The following is a 16199-nucleotide window of genomic DNA, read 5'->3' as shown; positions in this document are numbered from 1 at the left end:
TGGAGTCCACACACCATTCATGTAGGAAAGCACATATCGACAGGGCTGGGCCGCACTATAAAAACAACACAACCCAGGAAAGGTTAGGTGCAATTAATATTTTACCCACTATTGCCTGCATATGCTTGTGTAAAATAAATCTTGCCTGTTTGGTCCCAGAAAGATTCCGCTCAAAATCAAGAAAGAGCAGTTTGCTGAAATTTATATAGAGAATGTACGTGTATGGCGTGCATTTAAATTGGATTCAGTTTTCATACAGGGCAATTGGAAACCTACTGAGTCAATGTACACATCTAGTTGGAAACATTTATGATAACCAACTAAATCTTCTCAGACATTGGAAAACAAATTTAATTCATAGTGAATTCGTTTTGAAACACATGAATGTCAAAAATGAGCATTTACCAGTTGAAAATTTCATTTGGTATTTCCCCATAAACATTTGGTCCAACTGCTAAAAGAAGCTGACTAGTTATTCAGCGTGAAAGCATGTACACAGTAGAATACTGAAATTTTCTCTCTGGGGCCGTTCATTCTCGAATTGTAAGGTTTTAAAACAGCGGATATGTATTCTACTTAAAGGCAATACCATGCTCATCACAAGTCATCTTTTGAAAAGAACAGAGAGTCAAGTAAAACAAAATAAAAATGTTCCTCAAACTAGCAAAACCTTTGATTTCAGCTCTTTTTGTATTTACTTCCTTTCTCTTCCAGGCTTGGCTGGCAATTTCCTATTCTTGCTGGCTGGCTGGCTAGGCCTGAATGCCTGCTGGCTTGTTAATCATTACTATGTGAAGCCCCAGGCTTGACCTCTATTTGAATAGCTATGCATTTCAGCAGTTTCACACCCACTGAAGGCTCGTCAATCCTCAACAACAATAGTCGATAATTAAAGCATGCTCGTTTCTCTTTCACCAGGTGCAAAACCCTAGGGGCCGCTGCTTTATTTAATTACAATTCTCTGTATTGATTAGAAAAGCCTAAATACTTTGCCATGAGTGGACAATCTAAATACTAAATTCAACCTCTTTCTGGACACTACAGTACTTAGGGCTTTGGGAAGGACAAAGTAAACTTCGGTCTAATAGTCTCCTGCAAGCAGCCACGGAACAGAAAATAACCTTTCTGTCTGCAACTTGGGGGGAGGGGAGAGGCTGAAAAGAATATGGGAGAGGAAAGAAAACAATTCTTTGCCTAGGCTCATTTTAAAAGAAAATTTTTCCTCTGATAATCTTGTGACTGAAGACAAGAATCGGCAACTTCCTGAGAAATCTAGAATTAAGACAGGGCTTTAAAATTCAACCCAGATTTTCAGATTAAAATGAAAAAAGGTTTAAACTTTGTGACTCTCAGACATCATTTTTCAGTCTTAAGATGTTTCTTGCAAACCAACTATAACATTTATAAAACACATTATTTAGGAGTAGCAAATATATGCCATCCCAATTAATGATATTTGCTTTTCATAGTTTGCAGAGAATATAATGTAGCCCTGTTAGAAGCACTTTTCTTGGGCTGATTCAGTCAGCACACAGTTGTGATTCATTGCATATGCATGCAGCCAATCAGCCCACTTCCCACCAGCTAGCTGTGCGCACGCTCAATAAAACCGACTACCGAAGGCTAATTATTTTGTGGGTTGGGATTTTATGGATCTCAATCATCGCATTGCAACATGACTTCACTGTTAAATAGTTATTGTAGAATATTGTATGTTATTGCAAATTCACAATTAAAATTAAATTGCAATAAATTATTCAGTGAAATAAAATATCTGGACCACATGCTTTGGATTCAATGGATTTTGCTGATAAATCCTGTTATTGCATTCACATTTTCATAGAATATATTTGAATTGCCAACCTGATTTTTAAAACAAATTGTATTCACAAATATTAATGTACAGATTTTCCTTCAAGGTAGTTTACAGCAGTAAGAACATGAAGTTTTGTATGCAAAGGAGAAATACTATATGTGAACTGCTTTTCTCACCCTCCCAACCAACTACAGTTCATAAAAAAGTTGTTGAAAGTGCAAGAATGCAAGCGGGACTTCCTGAATTTAAAAAGTACATTATTTAAATAGCTGTCAAAATATGTATTGCCTGCAAATTATTCCAAAGTTTATCATCCACATGCAATCAGATTTATTCAGGCTAGTACGATTCAAGAGGCAGGCAACATGAACTGGTGGTTTATTTATTATTTGATACTCACAGTGTTCGTAGGTTTTTGAGTCCCTTGAACGCACCTTCAGCAACATGGCTTATTGTATTGTGGCTCAAACGGAGAATCTGTAACCCACTTAGACCCGCAAGACTTCCCTCATCTAATCTCATCAGGTTGTTGTAGGAAAGATTCCTAAGCAAAACAAAGCTTTTTATAAAATCATCAAATAATTTCCATGAACACCTGTAAAATACTTACCTCATCACTATAAACAAGTCTGAACCATTGATACCCAAAAGCTATGGGTACAAAAAAGAAGACGTTCAGCTAACTTGGTGAATGCTCCAGGAGATGGTACCTTGTACTACAGATATAATTGGAATAAAGCACATTACTACCAATTGAGCATGTCAAATTGACATGTTATAAACAACCTTATGACTTCCATGCATGTGCACAGTCTTTATTTTAAATTTGTCTAGCATCTCTAATAATATTTCAAACATTCTATGTCTAAAAAAGTTTTAAAACAAATGCATCACAACACTTACAGTTCTGTTAGCTTCTGGCAGAATCCCCAGGCATTAGGGTTTATTCGGGAGACAGAATTATAGCTTAGGAAGAGCTGCTGCAGAGAAGATAGCCCATAAAGCCAGCCGCTGGTCACCTCATTCAAGTTATTATTGTCCAAATGCCTAAAAAAGATCAATATTAAAATTAAGAATGACAGACCAAACCATCTTTAAAAAGATGACAGCTAAATCATTTGGCCTTGTTAATGCACACCCCAGAAAGTTAAGAATATGCCTTTATAAAAGTAGCAACAATATCCAGTCTGAAAAGTTCATGTTTATTTCCAAGCTTCTACAGAATTGAGCAAATTTAGCAGAAAATGTATTTTTTTCCCCCAGTGAATTTTGGATGAAGGAACATTGACTAGGTGAATGTCCTACACTTGTTCAAAAATAGTAATGTGTGATAATAACAATCCACCTGAAATACCAGAACAGAACATGGGACCTTGATTTAATGTTTTATCCAAAGGGTGGCACTTCAAATAATTCATCCCTTGTGCATTTTGGTATTGGAGTTTCAACCCAGGTTTTGAGTTCTGTATCTGAAACATCTGTGATGTGGTTTCCACAAGTGACTTACAGAACTTGCATCCTGGCAACGCCCCAGAAAGCACCATCCATGAGTTTGCTGATATTATTCCGCTGCAGTTTAAGCACTTCCAAGCTGTCTAGTCCATGAAATGTTAGCCCATCAATGAGACGGATTCGGTTTCGGTTCAGCTCTCTGGAACAAAAAAACACACACAAAAAACATTATTTAAAGCCTGTTTCCACTCGTTATTGCTTTATCCTGTCTGATAAATATAAAACTGCTAGCTTCAGAGATAATAGGCTGATTTTCAAAACAGTGGCATTATCTCTTTCATTATCTACACCTGGAGGAAATGAAACTGATATCAAAGTCTCTTCGAACTCGACAGATATTTCTTTGTCTTTCACCTGTGTCATTTACCATGTTACTCACAAGTGCCTCGTAATTTGATCCCTTGAGTATCATTCTCATTCAACCTAAACACTGCTTGATCAACAGGAACAGATGTGAATACGATGCTTTTATTAAGAGATAGTGGCATGTTTAGATTCTGTGGGGAATGCAGTACCAGCCAGAAGGAGAAAGGCGGCTTTTGTTCGGTCATTAGTGGAGCCACTGTGAGTTTTATTTTCCCTCTGGTCGCTGCAAGTATTACAAGATTTAGGAAGCACTCATGCAAATCTCCCAGTGGTCAACACTTCAATAATAGCACTAATCCCAGAAATCCTAGAATGAAACAATTAAAAACACCTCAAATTCTTATCACAATTATTCAAGGTTTTCCTTGTCCACTTGTGAACAAAACCGAAGTACCGCGCAAGAGGCCCAGATTTTCTACTTACAACTGTATTAGGTGTGGTAACTTGAATGCCTTTGCTGGAAGATGTGCAATACGGTTTTTGCTTAGCCGAAGAATTTGTAAAGAGTCTGACAAGTTGTCAAACGTGCCAAGTTCCAGAGTACTTAGTCGGTTGTTGCCCAAATACCTGTAAAAATTGCAGATTTATAGATTATAGTTCAAATTATCAAACCCAGAAAACAGAAATAATGCAAAATTCTAATTCAAAAATTGCTAGTGTCCATCTTCTACAATTGGCAACTTCTGCAAACTAAGTTCCAGTAATAAAAATATCACCTCAAGCTAATTTACAACAACCTGCGTTTATATAGTGCCCTTCAAATTTAGTCGAGAGCATTATTCCACATTATTTCTGCCTTATATGGAAGAGACTGTCTTGCAACTCGACACAACTCAGTAAAGCAATGCAAATGGCTGAGCTTCCCTCTAGTTTGGGGTGGGGGGTAGGGAGAAGAATCAAGACGACTACTTTGCAGGCTGATTTGTAACACATAAAACTGACCAGAAGTAGAATTTTCTGTCCGGCTACAAATGATCAACATTTCCTTGCTCTATACTTAAATAGTGGTATGCGATACTCACAAATCTTTTATTTTAAGTCCTTGTGTAAAGCAATTATTTCGGATTTCGGTTATTTCATTGTTGGTGAGGTCCAGTGTTTCTAGGGATTTGTAGAGCTTTAGATGATTTGCCTCAATGCTGCGGATCTTATTGTGGTGTCTGAAATGGAAAATGTAATTTAGCAAATACAACTTCTGCAAAGAGATACTTCAATACAGTAAATCTCGTAAGTCATATCAGTCGGGACCATAACATTTAATGACTTAAACAAAGTTCGAGTTGCATGCAAACTGTATAAAATCAGATTTAATCAAAAATCTACATTGTGCACACGTAATTCAATGAAGCACACGTGGTAGTTCATCACTGCATACGATGAGGCATCAAGACTACGTTTTCTGCGATTCAATGAATCTTGGGACATGCTCCCAACGTGAAAGCTGCTACATAAAATGTACATTCGCATTGTATTGTATTTCTGTGGGTGTCAACCAATAAAGTGGATTAGTTCCAGATAAGAGAAAAATGGCTATGACTGTCACCCACTCAACAATTTCCCCCTTCAAATTGTAGCATGAGGCTAAAGAAATCTGGCAAAAGCTGAGAAATAACACTATCGCATATGGCCAAAAACTACAATTTCTTCAGCCAGTCCTACATAGCAGCAATGTAGAGAAAAGAGAAAAACATATGCGTGGGAGCAAAAGCTGGAAACGTTCGGCAAGTCTACACAACCATTTACTGATCAAGACTCTAGATGATAAGAGAGCTAGGCCAAATCCAAATCAAAGTCCTATCAGAAGGATCGTGTTCCAAATGAACAGATTCCATAGAATTAATGTACAATTATTAATATGATGTCTGTTGTGAAAAGTAATCAGTCTTTCAGTTTAGTTTGCAATATATTATGAATTGTATTTAAAAATACAAACTGTACAAAATACAGCTCCTGGCCACTTGAAGCACAATACAGAGAATTCCAAAGCTGGACGACTTCTCAAATAGTAATGGAATATTCACAGAAGTGGAAAGCCAAATAGGAAGGAAATAGGAGCGGTTCAACGGAAAATCTACCAGATTAAAAGTTCTTTGTAATCTACAAACGAACTAAGAACAGATCCTCATCTTGAACCTTTCAGTCAGGAAATAACAGGCGGTACTTTTGTCCAAATAATTATTTTATTACAGTCTAATCTCTTGGCAGAGCCATTTGATTTAAAATGTAAAATTTGCTCTTTCGAATCTCCTGCCTGAGTACATGCTTCTTCAATATTGGCAATTTTCTACATGTGCTGTTTGATAATAAGATCAGTAGATGGGTTTGCACCTTATTTTAAAAAAAATATTTTTGCTAATGTTTTCCAAATTAAACAGGGAGAATTATTAACTGATTATTGTTCAAAATAAATGTCAGATTCAGGTTTGTAAACTAATAACAATGTTCATTTGTTGTGAAGGTCTTATTTGAACTTGCAGAACAGGTGCTCATTCTCAGAAGGAAGTAGAGCAAACTTATACTTTAATTGTGCTCATGTCAGCAAAATAGATATGGTTTCTTGAAACATACATTTCCTTTTCAATTATGTTTCTTTGCAGATACACATCCAAGCATAATTAGCTCTACTTAAAATAAACTGGTAAGGTGGAATTCCACTGGTCATCCACAGTATGCTTATAATGGAATATTCCATTTATAATGTAGTTTAAACAATGACATTTTACTCTCTAGAAGCCTGCAGGTAAACAATCAGTTATACTTTAGATCTCTTTGTGAAGTCCTCCCCCTTCTCTTTCACCAGTATTTTCCCAGCAGAAAATTTAACCCAGAAATACTTTGGCAATCAGAATTATTTAGTGAGATATTTGGTGGTTTCCAGGTGGTTTATATCATTTCAGCTGTTGGTTTTCTGCATTGCAGCTGTACTTTCAAGCTAGTGCAGTATTTCACACTCCTCCTGATATAGAGGGCCCGTTTAACTATTGATACTGACTGCTTCTTTGTTAAGAAGAATTGAATACAGTGAGAAAATATGTAATGCACAATTGCAACTGGGTTCTGCACAAATCCAGCTGGGCCTGTACAACAAATCTCTGCCACAGAAAACAGGACACTTATCTGTTAAAAAATTACATTACCATCTTGCAAATCTTTTCAACTACACTTAAATGCAATATATTATAGCCAAATAACATTGACTAATCTTTGAATAAAGATTTTCTTGCTTGTTGCCATTTGGATTACAGTACAAGAAATCTGCACACAATATAAACCGCCCAATAGTATGAGGTTTAAAGCAATCAAGATTTTCAGTCTGGGAAATCCTCAAACTTTTACATGATGAGGAAGGACTACATTCTTATGAAAGATTACCATTTTATTGTTACCTACTACTTCCTTTTATAAAATGCATACCTCTTGAGATATTAACTGACGCTCAAAGATTTCCTTTCTAAACTGGAAGGGTTACTTCACAGGGAAAAACATATCTAAGACCAACAGCTAATGCGAATGCTCACAGAAATTGCTAGTTAAACGTACTGCACCCACTTGCAATTTGTGGTTTAAGAACATGTGGTAAAAGAAATGAGCATAGTGTATTCTGGATATAGAGTCAGATACATTCTCAATGCCTGATTTGGTGACATCATCCTACATGTCTGGCACTGGACAAGTTGTCCATATGTAATAAGTTTACTGCATTGTGCCCGTGAAATTTCACAGCAGCTGTTGTCTCAGCTTCCGGTTGTTGTCTAAGCCCAGTACAGCAACACCAAATAAAATTTGAGAAATAATGGAAGGCAGCTGTACATTTGTCATAACATTATTATGTGTAGATTCTACCCTCCCCCTCTTTCTCTCTCTTAGGATGCTGGGAACAACCTCTTGTGGACTGAATTTTGTTCTTCTTAGACACTGAATACCAACTGTATATTCAGGGAAGAAGTGATGGAAAATTTTGCGAATGCAATTGTTTTCTTAGAACAATTTTGCCAACTGCCTTCTTGAAGTTCATATACTCACTTCCAACATGACAGAAGCCCATTTACTATTAACTCCAAACTCACCTAAAGTTACCCTTCTCTGTAAGCAGCGCTTTTTAAAACCTTTGAAAGTATTCAAAATGCTTTGAATTAGCTATTTTTCAAATTTCAGAAGTCTAAGAATTCTGCCCATGGAAATGTGGAGCACTGGAATTAGATGTAGTGGTGGCATAAGGGTTTTCTTTTACAAATTACAATTATTCAGTAGGTTTAATTAAACTTACCAAATCGATTTCACTAAGCTTCAAAATAAATTCTGAAAAACACAAATTATCTTCTCCAATGTTTCAGTTGGTAAATCACTGTCTTGAGTGAAGCCGAATCACAAAAGTGTGAGATCTGAGTTAGCAGTTCTAGTCTAATTTTCTTCTGTACCTGGCGCCTGATCCTCTCTTGCTTTATCCATCACTATGGTTTTCTTCTTCATTAGTGCCCAAAATATAATGGCTTTAAACCACAAAGTGCTCTATCTAGCAGCTTGGCAGAGAACTAGCAAACATTGTCCAATGAAGTTAGACAGAAATAAATGGGAGAAGTGGTGGCTTGAAATCAAACCCTCAAATTGGGTGTTCCAACTCTACGTTTGGTGCAGAGCAATAAATTTGACCCAAGGTAATAGTTGCAAAACAATTTCCATCACATTGAGACAACAAAATGTGAAAGGACATAGAAAATAGAGCAATGGGAATGAGGGGGTAGGGGAATAAAAAAGAGGGGAAGAAAGAGGCCTAACACAAAAATTAATCATGAACACTGTCTGAATGCATGAATTGTAGGGTTTCCTCCATCTGAACACAAAGTGGAATTTCAAAGACCAATCATTTCACTTTGTCACAAAAGCATTTCTGAAATGGTGAACTTTTTAAACGACTTGTAAATAGCAAGTAATTACAGCACTGTAACTCTAATAAACCCATCCAAGGTAATTAGAATGGTAGACTCAAACACAATTGATTTTGCTTTCTCCACCTGTGCCAAAGCATGCATCAATCAGCGCTCACTTTTAAAGCAGCAGCCTCCATTGCACTTAATCTCCACATAAGTCAATTTAAGTGCTAAAGTAATCAAATGTATTACATCAGGCAAACCTCTTATCTCCTGCATCACTCCTTAATTACAATATAATTAGATTGATCAGTAGAGTAATTACTCTTTTTTTAAAAAATTGCACAAGCCTCATCTTAGATTCTTTAGCACAACAGCATACGCAGTGAACACAGTTCAGTTATTTTGAGAGAATCTTCAAGAATACTATAGTTACATGCACTTATTGGATTTCCAAGGAAGCATTATGCCTCTATTACATTGTTGGAACCAATAATGAATATATTCTATTGTCAAAGCAAATGTGGTGCAATTATTAATTTTATGATGAGGATGAGGAGAGCTCATTTAATGTAAGAATGATAAGAGCAAACACTGAGCTCTGGTAACCAATACCAAATATTTATTACACTTTTATTATTTAAAATCTGCTAACAGCATTAGAAAACCATAAAAGGGTCCAATTAACTATTTTTAATTTTAAAAAACTTTGTCTCTTAACATACCTCGGTTAGAAAGGTTAAGAGGGAAAACATTACGGGCCATGGTTCCCACCCTTGATTACTATCCAGTGATCCTTGTTGGAGGTGGCATGTGTGAATAATAAAGACTGAAAATAGTCCAAAGTTCAAGATTGGCAAGATTCCAAGTAAAAGAAAGGGAACAAAGGAAGTATAATTGGGGGTGGGGGAAGAAAGAGAAAATATAGTTGGGAAGAAAGTAAGGAACACATAAGAGAATAGTAAGAAATGAATTAGAATCACAAGTGTGTGATGAATACTTTCCAAATTTCATTCTACAAAAACTAATCACTGGTAGAATGAAGTTAATCATCAAACGGTTAATAAAATGGGGCAGTATTCTTGGCATCTCTAGTACAGAAACTGGTATGGTAAATCTTGGATTTGCAAACAAAATCAGCAACATTATTAATATACTTATTGTGCCAAGTTCCTTTCATCCCACGTATTCATTTAACGATAATAAAAATAGGTGAGAGAACAGATTTAAATACAAGCACACCTTCAAGGGTGCAGCTTAAGTTAAGCAGCTTGCAAAAAATATAAAGAGTAAAATCAGCCAATGTATGCATAAATTGCACAGTTTAAAGAGGCAACTCTGTGGACACAGTTCAAAGCTACCTACCCAAGGCACCTGCACACTGGCACAGATTTCCCTTTTATTCACCAGACAGGGGACGTGGTGCAGGCCAGAGCCTGTTGAGTGGAGGGAGTGGACAGGTTGATATAGCATTCGCAGGTCACAGAGGTAAAAGAAGCAAGGCTGTGGAGGGCTTTGAAAGAGAGGATGAGTATTTTGAACTCTAACCTCTGGTGGATGGGGAGCCAGTGGAACAGGGCGAGGGTGGGGGTGATAGGAACACGGAGTCTGGTGCAGGAGAGGACTCGAGCTGCAAAGTTCGGAGTGATCTGCAGCTTGTGGAGGGAAGAGGTGGGAAGGCTGACAAGCAGGAAGGTGGCGGAGTCGAGGCTAGATGTAATAAATGGTTGGATGAGTTTCAACGGCCTGAGGGGAGAGGCAGTGGCAGAGCCAGACAATGTTGCGGAGATAGTGGGGGGGGGGGGGGGGGGGCGAGAGGAGAGACAGAGTGGGTCATGGCAAGGATGTGAGGTAGAAAGGACAGTTGAGGGTCAAACAAGATGCCAAGGTTCTGGACTGGCTCAGGGAGGTAGAGTATGCTTCCATAGATGGTGATGGTGTCAGCGCCCAAGGTGTGGAGGCAGTGACAGGAGCCAAGCAGGAGGGCCTTGCTCTTGTTGACATTCAACTGGAGAAAATTAGCTCTCATCCAGGACTTGGTGTCTGATAGACATTCTGTCGGAAGAGCAGTGGGTGGAGGCAGAGAGATGGAGTTGGGTGTCATCCGCATACATGAGGAAGTTGACCCCATGTCTGCGGATGATGTCATCAAGACGCAGTATGTAGATGTTGAAGAGGAGAGGACCAAGGGCAGAGCCCTGAGGAACTGTGAACCTGACAGTGCGGGAGCTGGAGGTGAAGCCGTTTGTGAAGACAAAGTGGAGAAGGTGTGAAAGGTAAGAAACTGAACCAGTCAAGGACAGGACTTATGAAGGACTATGAAGGATGAGGTCAGAGGAGAGGTGGTGGAGGATAATAGAGTGTTTTTTTTGGTTTTGGAGACAATACAGGACTCCACGACAGAGTGGATGACAGAGTGGACAATGGTGTCAAAAAACACTTGCATTTTAAAGTTACACAAGAAAAATTTTAAAATAAATCCAAGGTTTCCAATCATTTGCAATGTAATTATGTAGGGAACAATTTAAAATATGGTTTGCATTTTATAGTTACTCCATTTAATTAAAATATGCATTTAACTAAAAATGACAGATTATATAATGGTTCAATAACATATTGAAATGACAACAGTTAGAAATACTCACAGATAAAGGGAGATAAGATGGGCAGAAGCAGCTCCTAACTCGGGAATCATAGTCAACTCATTGTGATCCAGGCGCCTGTAAGCGAAATAGATACAAACTGTGAAAACAAGCTGTCCTCCTTGGCTCCCTGCCTTCTCACCTGCAGGTCTGAACTCCTAAAAATTCCCTGGTATAAGCCATGTGCTATATGATCCAGTGTGTATCAAAATACATCTACTCTAAATTGCCAATATATCTTATTCCCTTTCGAATGCATATTCAAAGCACATTATTCAAAGAAAGAGTTTCACCGCAAACATTTAAAGTTGACATTGAAGAGCAAATAGATGGCGAAAAAGGAACCCATTTCTCATTTCACTGGAAATGTATTGCTCGACAAGTGAACATTGCCAATATTACAAAAGTGACATTAAGAACTAATTTGTATCAAACACTTCCACCCAACCCCGAAGACAAATACAGGAAGGCCAGGGACTAATCGTATGGAATAGAGAAGAGGTCAATGAATATTTTTATTTATTTTGGCTAATTTCCAAACCAAGCTCCCATGTGAGATGATTTTTGATTTCCCCTGCTTGACTTATATAAATTATTTTTTGATAACTTGAAACCAATTTATAAACTTCTTTTAAAAAAATGAAGTAATTTCAGTAGCAGGCAAGCCATTACCAGGTATGTTAACAGTTGGACAACGTTTATCCAGCTCTCTTAATTTTCTGCAAGTTTACATCAAGTTAATTTATTTAAATTAACTACTGCTAAAGTTAATCCATATAAAGAGCTATATCAGCAAAACTAGCAAGGAATATTAAATAGGCAATGAGTGGCCCAAGGGAAATTTCAGAGCTGACTCCATACTGAGCAAATCCAAGTATTCTCCTTTAAAAATATTAAAGGCATTATATATATATATATATACTTACACTTCACGGAGGTTGGGCAGCTCTATAAAGACAGAGGGATCAATTGATACCAACTTATTGTAGCTCAGGTTCCTGTAAAAGGAAAAACACTAGAATTAGCACACTGCATTTTAATACAGAAGTCTTCACCAATATTTTTTATTTTCATCAATTTAATTGTGAAATGAAAAAGTTTCACAAGAACATTAGAAATCGTACTATGCTGGTTGTATGTAGAGAAAGCCAAACAGTTCAGACAAATGGAGTAATTCTTATTTTTTAAGGATATTCTGTTTGTTTCAGAATAATCTGCTGTAGGCGTTTACTAGAAATTTGTTTGTAATCAGCTGTCCAATTAGTCTTTCAATATTCTTGGGCTACGATAGATACAACTACAGTACTGTGCATTCCAGCATTAAAGGCAATTTCAAATGCACAACTAAAACACTCAGCAATTGTTGTTCTCTGTATATCTTCTAAAGTACTCTAAGACACATAGAAAATGACATTGCCTATAATGTAAAAATGTAATTCACATTTCAACAATAATTTCCTTTCGTGTAAAAAGAGTGTTTTAGTTAGGCAAGAACAAAGGGACGACAGTCAAACAGCACATCTTTTTTTCTTTCATGTTGTAAGAACTAAGCAAAATATGCATGGGAAATATGAACCTAGTTGAACTGTGTACACGTACCACATGCAAAAAAAAGTACCCTGTAATAATTTACAATGAACGCTAAAATGAGTAATATGGAGGAGGATTTGATAGAATTATTCAGAAAACCCAACTCACATCTGCACGACTGGACACAGTTATCAGTCCTCCTTCACACAAGACGTCTTTTTTAAACAATTACAGCACAAATTAAAAATTAATCTTAGAACTGTATTAACAAACCAAACAGAATTGTTGTAACAAAACCTTCAGATATTACATTGAATTATATAATTAATGTTTTCCTTTGTTCAAAGATAAGTAAGCATGCACAAATAACATCAATCCTGCTAATTATTCCACATCTTTCCACGAGGAGGAACATTGGAATAAGATCACTTTACAGCAAACCTCAGCTGCCATCAAACACTTTGTCACCTATTATCATGACGACTTTACCATTCAGGAACAAAGCTAGGCTGGAGCACTGACCAACTGGTAAACACTACAGAAATTCTCCACCTTAACCTGTGTAAAAGATGAATACTTGGTTTTCTGGGCAAGAATACCCAACATGCAGCATTCCTGCTTCAACAAAACCCGACTGAATAGGGTGTTGAACTCGGAGAATAGTTATTGAAAAACTATAGATTTATTACAATATATAAGGTAGAATTTACTTGCAGCCTTACACAAATCTGTAGATACATGCAGTAGTGAAACAATCAACGAACCATAAGGGTAACATTTAGCATTTTCTATTTAACAATGTCCTCATTTTTATATTACTATTGGTTTATATATAGCAAACAAACCATTTCAATTTGTAGGAAGCTAGCAATGAATGGTCAGTCAATCGATTTATAGCAGTCCCTTTTTTGTTTTAATATTAATATCCCTGGAAAACAATATTTTGCACACCCTTTGAAATAAATTGATGAAGTCTGGGGGCTGGAGCAAATATCATTGGCTAGGTTGCAATCTTGTACTGCCCATTTTATTTCCATTATCAGATTCAAAGGATTAACTGTTCAGTCTACCAACAAAGTATCTTTCCAAATCACCTCAAGGACAGCAATATCTCACATCACAGGTACAGGTGTGGTAATAAAGTTCTTACTCTATCTGTAACAAGGAGGAAGAAGGAGTGGAAAAAAGATAAAGCAGGAGGAGTTTTCCAACCACATCAAAGAGCCTATCTTTAAAAAAGATTAACCCTTCTCATCAAGCTAGCCTTGACATCATAATGCAGAAAAGACAATACATTTACACTAATCCCTTCATAATTTTCAAGGGCACAGATCCAAAGAATGCGTCACAAGTTGATGAAGTCACATTTTTACAAAGATTGAAGCTGCATTCAACTAAACAAAAAAAAGGAAGTGCTAACTCTCTCAACCAATCACCAATATCACAATTTGAGGGGTTTCTGAACAGATTGTGTTCTGTTGCCAAGTTACTTATACAACATGCATATTATACTGAAGTACAGAATATAAAATCCAAATGAACACTAAGTCTTTTCTTACTCCTTTTAAAATAGAAATGTAGAGATCATTTGACGTAACTTAAAATTGGTATCAACCAAATATGCATTCATAATTAGGAAAATGCATTATTGGTTCATCATCTTTGCATTTGATACAGCACCTTATCACGTTGTCGAGAAGTCTAAAAGCACTTCGCAGAATATAATGTAAAGTGTAGCAACTGTGTGTTTTGTTGGTTTCAAGTTATTATTATTTTTTAAGAAATTATTACCCCCAGAAAAGCGATCTGCCAATCGACTAACAACTGCGTTCCTACTTACTGCTGGTAAACAGGCGTGTGTGTGGAGTAAGGAAACTTGCGCAACATTTAGCCCTACCGGGAACCAAACCCAAGTCCTCTCACTTGGCAGGCGAATGCTCAGTTCTCCCACTTCCACACATACTGTTTAATAACAACATAAGATTGCATCTCTGTAGCGCCTTTCACGTCAGGAGAACGTGAAGCATCTTTGATCCTTACGCATGCACTGTACTTTTAAGAAAACTTTAATGTATTCCAGCCGCAGTTCTATACAGACATTGGCAAGTCGGAATGTTAAGTGTAATAAAGTTCAATGTTGTTTCAATTCCCAAACTTTATTATCTTTCTTTAAAACTGCAAACATCAAACGCTTTCACCACTCACAATCCCACTTTTATTGCCAATACAAAAGGGTGAGTCAGAGCAATAACCGACAAACAATAAAACACCTTTAGAGACTAAAGGTAAATACACAGAAGCTTGGAACTCTTTTTTTAAAAAAAGGACAGACACAGCACAATTGTAATAAGTAGCAAGTTGAGAAAACAGGAGAGGTGTCCAGCAAAATGCATTCTTGCACAAATGGATTAAAACCATTACGAAAATAAATGGTCAAAATCCTTATGGCAACGTATTTGTGGGCATTTTCACCTACAAAACACAGTCACACTTTATAATATATCTCGTAAAAGGCTTTGAGACTTCCTTCTCACATGATTATTATTTAATAATGATGCCCTTTGTGACTGCAAATCTATGCACAAAGTTAATTTATGCATTTGGTTATGATAAAAGTTTTCTTTTTGATTGTACTTACAGTCACCGCTCCTTCCCTCCCCCCCTGGCTTGGGGTCAGATTCCGCCACTGTCAAGTGCTCCATGGTGCTACCCCATGTGAAGGGGACCATATAAATGCAAGTTGTTGTTGTAAAGGTAGCAAGTGACTCATACTCAAGTCTGGTTTCACGAATGCAAATAAATCTTCAGTATTTTGACCAAACAGTCAGTACATACACTCGACTAAGCAGTGAGTACTACCAGACTCTACCTATGGAGGGGTTCAGAGTTGAGTCTGATCCTACCTCTATCCAACATTGATTTTTTTTAAACCTTTTTTTAAAAAAGTTTTTTTTATTGAATCAGCAACAATAAAACCCAATTTGTAAATAAGGAGGAAGCAGATGATCTAGGATCCAAAGGCCATAAGGGTATGCAACATGTTTCTGAGAAAACTTTTAACCAGGTTCCACATCTGTAATTTATGGCTAAGGTAAGGAGTTACAGAAATTGGATAAAAGTATGTTTCTGGACAGATAATTGGCTTTAAAACAGTAAAAAAAAGTAACCATAAATGGGAACTTTTCAGGCTGGAAAAATATTATGAGCAGGTGTTGGGCCTTTAGTTCTTTGGCTATTTTTAGTGTGATTAACTTGTAAGTTGTATGTGGATATTGTAAGCTAAATCTTCACATTTGCAGATGGTCCAAGATAGAAGCCAGAGCTAATAATGAGCAACAGTGAAATCAGATTAAGATGAAACTGGATTTTTTTTAAAAAAGTAACTGGGCCAAAATGTATTTCAATATGGGTAAGTCTAAAACCAATGGGACAAGAAAACAAAAGGGAACATTGGCTAAATGGAAC

At 36.9% G+C, this 16199-nt stretch overlaps 1 protein-coding gene across 1 annotated transcript in view; it reads right to left on the bottom strand.

The window, feature by feature from the left end:
- The window catches only part of lrig1 (leucine-rich repeats and immunoglobulin-like domains 1), a 51301-nt gene that overhangs the window by 16857 nt on the left and 18245 nt on the right, over positions 1-16199 (bottom strand). Inside the window, exons 2-8 of the mRNA XM_007895194.2 lie at positions 12131-12202; positions 11208-11282; positions 4717-4854; positions 4118-4261; positions 3324-3467; positions 2720-2863; positions 2217-2360 (exon numbers count right to left, since the gene is read on the bottom strand). Coding sequence (XP_007893385.2) covers positions 2217-2360; positions 2720-2863; positions 3324-3467; positions 4118-4261; positions 4717-4854; positions 11208-11282; positions 12131-12202 — 861 coding nt within the window. The remainder of the gene's footprint in view (positions 1-2216; positions 2361-2719; positions 2864-3323; positions 3468-4117; positions 4262-4716; positions 4855-11207; positions 11283-12130; positions 12203-16199) is intronic.

This window comes from Callorhinchus milii, unplaced genomic scaffold, assembly GCF_018977255.1.
Source record: "Callorhinchus milii isolate IMCB2004 unplaced genomic scaffold, IMCB_Cmil_1.0 Scaffold12, whole genome shotgun sequence".
Taxonomy (NCBI): domain Eukaryota; kingdom Metazoa; phylum Chordata; class Chondrichthyes; order Chimaeriformes; family Callorhinchidae; genus Callorhinchus; species Callorhinchus milii.
This window is presented reverse-complemented; position numbering and strand designations above follow the sequence as displayed.